Raw genomic sequence first — 8,400 nt, 5'->3', positions numbered from 1 at the left:
AGGGCCGGCTGTGGCCATTTGGTTTTAATTGGAAACTGTCTCTTTAAATTTCAAGGATATCTGTGCGCATGAGTAGTAGAACCCGCCGAGGGTGGGGCTGGGGTGCCCACTAGCTCAGGCACCCCTATAGTCACCAGAATGGAAGTGCACAGACAGCAAGGGAACAATGAACAGCTACCAAAAGAAAAGAATGTCCACACTTTTATCTCAGGAATTCTGCCAGGTATCTGTGGCTGCTCCGATCTTCCCCCCACATGGTCTCACCCAAGATGGTGGCTCCTGGCGCAGCCGAGCTTCCCGGACTAGAAAGCAATGGATTTCTTGATTTTGCCACAAATTCCCCCAGCTGTGAGCCTTCCAACCTTCTAAGTATTCCTTTATATGTGGTTCAGAGTTCTGGGACCAACCCTTGATCCTGTTTGGTCGGGTATTCTGTGTTGTTGTTGGTGGAGCTCTCTGCTATACGTCCACCCGATCCGCCATCTTGTTTGTTCTCTTCCTGGGATCTTTTAGGATATTTAAACTAAATATCAGATTTCTCCTACCTCCATTCCTTAAAAGAGTTATTGCTGTTATTAGATGTCATTGAGTCCATTCTGCTCATAGATTACCTATATACAACAGAATACAAAACTGCTTGTCCTGAATAATCCTCTAAATAGTTGACATGTTTGAGGCCTTGTTGTAGTAACTGTGTCTGTCCACCTGTGGAAAATAATATCTATGGGATGATAGAATTTGGAAACCATATAATAGGACAAGGGCAAGCAGGAACAGAACTATATTAAGTAAAATACTTTATGACACAGAATTGAGTAGAAAAAGTTGATAAGCAGAAGTTTATAAAGTCGAAACATTAAATTAAAAACCAGAATAGTTTCTTCTATGTTGATATACAATATAGATGTTCAAAATAAGAAAATAACACTTGCATAGTGAATGAAAAGGTGAACTGATAATGGTACCTTTATGCAAGGTTGCTAGAAGTTGTCTTCATTTAAAAGCAGAGTTTCTGTTACATTGATGGAACACTTCGCTACAGCGAAGTTGATAGAGTAAGATTTAACTTAGATTACTTTAGATATGTTTCCTATCAGAAACTAATATATCTGTAAATTAGTTATTTAAGATAATACCTTGAAATATTTTGTTCAAAGTCCTATTATTCAGCTCTGTAAAATATATTTATACTAAAACACAATAGCAATATCTTAATTAACTTTAGAAATTAATAGTTGAAATATATTGGTTAAAGGATTGATGTTATGGTTTTATTACTTATAAATCTCCTCTTTTATAAGTGGTGACAGCTTCCAAATGATTTATCGAGTATGCTAACTGCATTAGAGCACAAGAGGGAGGCAGCAGATACTGACTTTTTATTTCATTATTTTACTGATTAACATTTTCAATTTAAAATTCTAAACTTCTCAAACTAGTGTGATGAATTTGCAAATTGAATAGGTTAAGTTGTTATAAGTTTAACCTCAAATTATAAGTCATAAGCAGCAATCAACCTGGGAGAAAATCTAACCTAAATTGTAAAGTTGATAGGTTGTTAGTACAGTTACAAGAAAGTGTCCTATTTGCTATATAATAAATGGCTAGAAAAACATCTACTGTGAGTTGGAGCCCTTTGTTGCTTATATTCTCCTGGAAGCTGTGGAAATGCTGACAAATTTTGTTCTGCATATCTCAACTATTTATTTATGCTCACCATTGGCATGCAGAACAGAGAGTTGATAACTTTATATTCTATCCAATATTTATTGTATAAGTCACTACCTCAGATCATAGTAGCATATATTATTACTAGGAATGAAGTATAACTTTAAGAACAGAGAGTAATTTGGAATTTTCTCACAAGAGGTGAGCTGCATTATTTGTTGTCCTGTGATAAGTGGTCATGGTGGTATGTATGATCTCAAGCCAGTTCCAAATCCTAGTGACCCTACATAGGATTTCCAAGACTGTAAACGTTTATGGGATCAAAAAAATATCATCTTTCTCCTGCAGAATGACTGGTAGTTACGAACTGCTGACTTTGAGGTTAGCAGACCAACTCATAACCACTCTGCTACCACAGCTCCTTGTTTTGATTTAATTTTGATTCCATTTACACAGCCTTTAAATGGAATAAAAACTGAAGCAATTTCTTATGGAGTTAATGATTGCCATAAGTATGTTGGTAAATTTACTGGAAAACAGTCAGTCTTGGCAAATAAACAAGCTTTAGAAGGCTAATGAAACCAATGATGGTATTTCCAAATGTAGAGCACATTTTTAACCTGATTATTTTTGTTTCTTTATCTGTTTTATAATAGTTCAAGGACTGGAAGGCCCCCTAAACGCACTTTGGGAGTGTTTCAAGAAAACGCCTGTCTCCTGCCCCGTGCAGTCCCAGGCCTCTTATCACCAGGACTTATCACTCCAACAGGTAATAAAATCCATCTGATTATCATCCTTGTCTGTCCATGCTGCCTAGCATATGAAATAAACCCATATTGATCTAACTGCCTTGTCCTCAGAGTTGTTCAAGCTTTGTTAGAGATTATATTATAGAAGTTTTTGAGTATTCATGAAAACATTTTTGTTACTCCAGAACATGCTTAAAAAAATGTAATGTCTCTGCAGAGAATCCTTTTTAAAGCCGTATTGTGTGTGTATTCGTTTGTTGAAAGGGTGTTGGTAACTGGCCAAATAAGTGTGATCTCAAAGCCTTTTATAGGATGCAGTATATCTTATAACTTATATGTCTTATTAACATAATTGTTTTTAGTTTTCTGGGGTCCAGGCATCCCTTGGATGCATCCCTTGTTTACAAGTCATGAATGTTAATCCAGTTATTTTCATTGACCACTATGATAAACAGTGTTTTCTAAAAATACCAGGCTGATGAACATGATTTTTTATTTTTAATATTTTATTGTAATTTGAGTGGAAATTTACAGAACATATTGGTTTTCCATTCTAAAAAAAAATAATACACATTTTGTTTTGTAACATTGTTTGCAGTTCCCACAATATAACCACCCTGCTCACGTCTTTCCTATATTACTGTTTCCATTTGTTCTTCTTTCTGGTCCCATTTCAGCCTTTTGAGGTTTTACTTTGAGCAAATTATGCCTTTTGATTGTTCTAAGGATTGCATTCCTCTCTGGTATTATTGTACTGAAGAACACCATTTGATGATTACCAGGAATGGAAATGAAGGGAGAGAAATTAACTGGCTAGAAGGTAGACACATGTTAACCTGAGTGACAGGAAGGACAATGTAGAAAAGAGGGAGGTTGGCAGAGAATGATGAAGTTAGGTGAAGGTACAGATAGATATATTAGGGCTTAAGGGATTATAAAGGAATTATACATACACCAACTCAGAACAACAGTGTTCTGTGTGTAGATACATGGACAGACTCAGGGTGAATGGGTATGAAAGGAAGTTGTTTCTGTTGCTGTTAGGTGTCATAGAGTTGGTACTGACTCATAGAAACCCTATGCACAACACAATGAAACACTGTCTAGTATTGAGCCAACCTCACATTTGCTGCTATGGCTCAGCCTATTGCTGCTGCCACTGTGCCAGTCAATCTCTTTGAGGTCTTCTTTTATCCTTCTACCCTCCACTTTAACAAATATTATATCTTTTTCAAGGGACAGGTATTTCCTGATAATACATCTGAAACATGAGAGACAAAGACTGGCCATCCTGGTTTACAATGAATATTTTATCTGTACTTTTTTTTTTTTTTTTTTTTTAAGTTTTCATTGTGAATGAGTGATAAGTCTACATGGGAGAACATCAGTTTTACACTCATCATTTCATTGCAATGATTACAATATCTTCCATGCATCATCATTCAACAGTATTTGCTTCTATTCACTCTTTATTTGGGGGGGGGCAATATATACAAAAACACTCATGAATATATAATAATTTAAACAACCAAAGGGCACTTTCTTCAAGCCTACCTTCTGGCCGCTAGCAAATAACCTGTCTCTTTCTATGAGTCTAGAGTCCTCAGATGCTTTATCTCTCTATGTCTGCCTCCATGTCTGGTTTTGCTCCATCTCTCTATACAGTACCACATTCTGCTCTTGCTCTTCTCCCTTGATGGTCCAAGGGTCCTCTGTTTCTGGACTGTAAGATTAACTACTCTGCCTTTTTGTTACAAAACTTCTACTTTTACAGTTGTGACAGTTGAAATTAGTCATGATAACAATTATTCACTATTGAATCTTAAGAATCTTATCCTCATCTCCTTTCACCAGACCCGTCTAGACAAGATGAAAACTATTCAATGTGGATTCTCTTTCCCCACACCCTCTGAAACTAAACACCCTCTTGGAAACTTGTAAACCAGTCGCTTCGTGCTTTTATTACCCCCCATTTAAGGTAGCCAAAGTCTAAGTTGCCCATCCCTATCATCCCTGTATACAGAGGAATAGGCTTCATAGTTGACATGAAGACTCTATCCCTCTCAGTTGGTAATTTGAGCTACTACATCTATAAGTATAGGTCAAGTTCATCAATGTGTATCAATTTACACTTGATTCCTTTATTAAATTTTTTATCTTCCTCTAATCGAGTTCTGATCATCAAGCCATCAAAGCTAAATCGAAAAGGTATTATCTACAAATTTGGGCATTCTGGTGTATCTCCCCTCACCCTCACTTTATAACAGCTGGAAACTTCACTCTCAGTTCTAGTTCTAGATGGTTATGTCCTTGTCCATGGGCCCAGGAGTCCCCAAGTCTCAGTACACTTCATACCATCCAGATCTTCCTCTTCTCTCTCTCATCTGCAGGTTTAAGGGATTCTATGGAACATGGTCGAACTCAGCACATGTCTTCATTAATGCCTTTCTCCCTCTTCCACTCTCCAGTTGACCAAATGGTCACTAGCAATCTTACATGCCTGCTCATGTGTTCTGTTTGAATTTCATTTTTAGAAGGGTGTTTGTCCTGAAGGGACTTGATTGCTTTCCTTCATGGCTACCCAGTGAACAACTTGCTTGTTTTTGTAACAGACAATCAGACTGCCATTTTTGTTTTAGATTTTTCTCTGCTGGTCTTGCTTTCAAGAAGTGTCTTATGTTCCTCTAGCTGTTCCAGGCTGGTCTTATTGTCCTTTCTAGTAGGAATGTCCCACCTCAGAAGTTTATGGATGAGGCTCAGTATTACACCTAAGTTCCTATACACTACAAAGATACTTCAGAAGGTTATATCACTGGGCAAGTTCTATAATCCCTTTTAAGTATTCCCATCAGTTATAGGCTGAAGTAAAGCTTACAAACATTCTGTAATCATATTTCCCGATATTTGTTTCTGTCTCAATCAAGTGTCTATTTCACAGTTGTAGACAAGAAAAAATAATATTCATAAGAGAGTCAAGCAACATTATTTCCCCACTTTTACCCATTCAGACTATGCCTAAATCTTGGTATCATAGAGCACTGTTGCTCCAAGTTTGAACATACATCACTGCTAACTTCTGCCCCATTTAGCCCATGCAACCCTGCATAAGATTTCCCTTATTTACCTTGTTCTTCCATCCTCCTCCTCATTCTTGTGTATTGTTCTCCCCAACACCCGAGCTATGTTATTTCTATCCCTTACCCTGTGCTCTACTGCCCCACCCCCCAACAAACCGACACATTTTTTGTTTTTTTTCTTTTAGTATGGGTATCTTCTCTTAAGCTTTTACAATACAAAACCAAAACGGAAGAACATGCTCAGCATTTCTGAAGCTGGGGGAACTGAAGAAAAAAATCAAGCCTTGACTTTCATTATTGAAAGATTCTCTGGGCAAATTACTGAATGATGCCGAAAGCATCAAGAAAAGATGTAAGGAATACACAGAGTCACTGTACCAAAAGGAAATGCTTAATGTTCAACCGTTTCAAGAGGTAGCATATGATCAAGAGCTAATGATACTGAAGGAGGAAGTCCAAGGTACATTGAAGGATTTGGCAAAGAACAAGGTATGATGAAATAATAATTGAAATCTTTGAAGAAAATGAGGCAGCACAGGAGGCACTCACTCATCTCTGCCAAGAAATTTGGAAGACAGCTATCTGGCTGAATGATTGGAAGAGATCCGTATGTGTGCCCATACCAAAGAGAGGTGACCCAACGGAATGCAGAAATAATCGGAGAATCTCTTTGATATTCCATGCAAGTAAAGTTTTACTAAAGGTAATATAGAAATGGCTGCAAGCATACATTGACAGAGAACTTCCATAGGTTCAAGCTGTATTCAGAAGAAGCCATGGAATGAGGCATATCATTTGTGATGTTTGATGGATCCTGGCTGAAAGCAGAGAATATCAGAAAGACTACACAAAGACTTTTGATTGTGTGAATCATGACAAGCTATGGACAGTATTGTGAAGTATGAGTATTCAGTAACACTTAATTGTTTTCATGAGGAATCTATATATGGACCAAGAGGCACTTGTTCTAACAGAACATGAATGGCTTAAAATTAAGAAAGGTGTGTGACCGGGTTGTATTCTTTCAGCATACTTATTCAACATGTATGTGGAGCAAATAATCTGAGAAGCTGGATTCTATGAAGAAAAACATGGCACCAGGATTGAAGGAAGACTCATTAACAACCTGCGATATTCAGATGATACAACCTTGCTTGCTGAAAGTGAAGAGAACTTAAAATACTTACTGATGAATATAAAAAAGAACAGCCTTCAGTCTGGTTTTCATCTCAAGGTAAAGAAAACACAAATCTTCACCACTGGACAAATAAAGAACATTCTTATCAATGGAGAAAAGATAGAAGTTGTCAAGGACTTCATTCTTCTTGGATCAACTATCAACACTCATGGAAGCAGCAGTCAAGAAATCAAACGGCATATTGCATTAGGCAAATCTGCTGCACAAGACCTTTTTAAAGTGTTGATGAGCAAAGATATCAACTTGAGGACTAAAATGTGCCTGACCCAAGCCATGGTATTTTCAATAACCTCATATGCATGTGAAAGCTGGACAGTGAATAATGAAAAGCATAGAAGAATTGATGTATTTGAGTTGTGGTGTTGGTGGAGAATATTGAAAGTGCCATGGGCTGCCCAAAGAACAAACAGATTCATGTTGGAAGAAGTGCAGACAGAGTTCTCCTTGGATGCCAGGATGGCCAAACTTCATCTCTCATACTTGGGATATATTGTCAAGAGGGATCCGTCCCTGGAGAAAGATATCATGTTTGGTAGGGTGGAGGTTTCGAGAAAAAGAGGAAAACCCCCGAGATGGATTGGCCAGTTGGCAGCATCGATGGACTTAAGCGTGGCAACATTAGTGAGGTTGGCCCAGGATTGGACAGTGTTTTGTTCTGCTGTGCATAGGGTGGCTATGAGTCAGTACCGACTCGATGGCACCTAACAAAAATGGCTAATGATCATGGATATTTTTTCATATGTTTGTTTGCTGCCCAAATGCCTTCTTTGGTAAAGTGCCTTTCCATGTCTTGTGCCCATTTTATAATTTGGTTATTTGTCTTTTTCTTATAGAGGAGTTGCAGTTTCCTATAGATTTTAGATAATAGTCTCTTGTGTGATGTGTCATTGCAAAATATTTTTATAATTCTTTAGGGTACCTTTTCACTCTTTTGATGAAATATTTTTTTTTAATGTTTTATTGTGAATTATGTGATAGTTTACATGGGAGAACGTTAGTTTTGCATTCATTCAATTGTATATCTTTTCATTGCCATAGTTACAATCCCCCTCATGCATCATCAACCAACCAAAGGTATACCCTGCAAGCCTGCCCCCCCACACACACACACACCTCCCCCTGGTCTTCAGCACACAATTCTTCTCCCTCTCTGGATCTAAAGTCCCCAGCTGCTCCATCGCTCCCTGTCATCATCTCTGCCTCCATCTCAGGCATCACTCTTTCTCTGGGTAGGGTCCCGCTCTTGGCTCTTCTTCGTTAATGGTTCTAGGGACCGCCGCTCCTAGACTGGAAAGTTAATCACTCCCTTCTTACTATAAAATGTCTACCTTTACATTTCCAACTCTCACAATCAGTCTGATAACAATTATTCACCATTGTATCACAAGAGACCCATCTGCATTTCATTTCATCAGCCCCACCTAGACATATTGGATACTACTCACTGGAGATCCTGCCTTCCTCCTGGCCTTATGGCTCTAGGTTCCCTCTTGAAAGCTTATAAACCAGTCACTTCTTGCCTTTGTAGACCCTCCCCCCCCCATTTTGGGTAGCCAATGTCCAAGTTGCCCATCCCTGTCTACTCTGTATGTGGAGGGGGTGGGAATGATCCTTGTTGTAAGGATTTGTTCCCTCTTTTGAGCTACTGCATCCATAGGTGTAGGTCAACTTCATCAAATTGTATCAGATTACTTTTTTTTTTTTCTCT

The 8,400-nt window shown here is 38.1% G+C and overlaps 1 protein-coding gene across 1 annotated transcript in view; it reads left to right on the top strand.

The window, feature by feature from the left end:
* Positions 1-8,400, top strand: part of DACH2 (dachshund family transcription factor 2) — a 1,617,828-nt gene that overhangs the window by 815,289 nt on the left and 794,139 nt on the right. The window contains exon 3 of the mRNA XM_006871308.1: positions 2,325-2,437. Coding sequence (XP_006871370.1) covers positions 2,325-2,437 — 113 coding nt within the window. The remainder of the gene's footprint in view (positions 1-2,324; positions 2,438-8,400) is intronic.

Source organism: Chrysochloris asiatica, unplaced genomic scaffold (assembly GCF_000296735.1).
Source record: "Chrysochloris asiatica unplaced genomic scaffold, ChrAsi1.0 scaffold00167, whole genome shotgun sequence".
Taxonomy (NCBI): domain Eukaryota; kingdom Metazoa; phylum Chordata; class Mammalia; order Afrosoricida; family Chrysochloridae; genus Chrysochloris; species Chrysochloris asiatica.
Note: the sequence above shows the minus strand (reverse complement) of the source record. Positions and strands in the feature narration are given on the sequence as shown.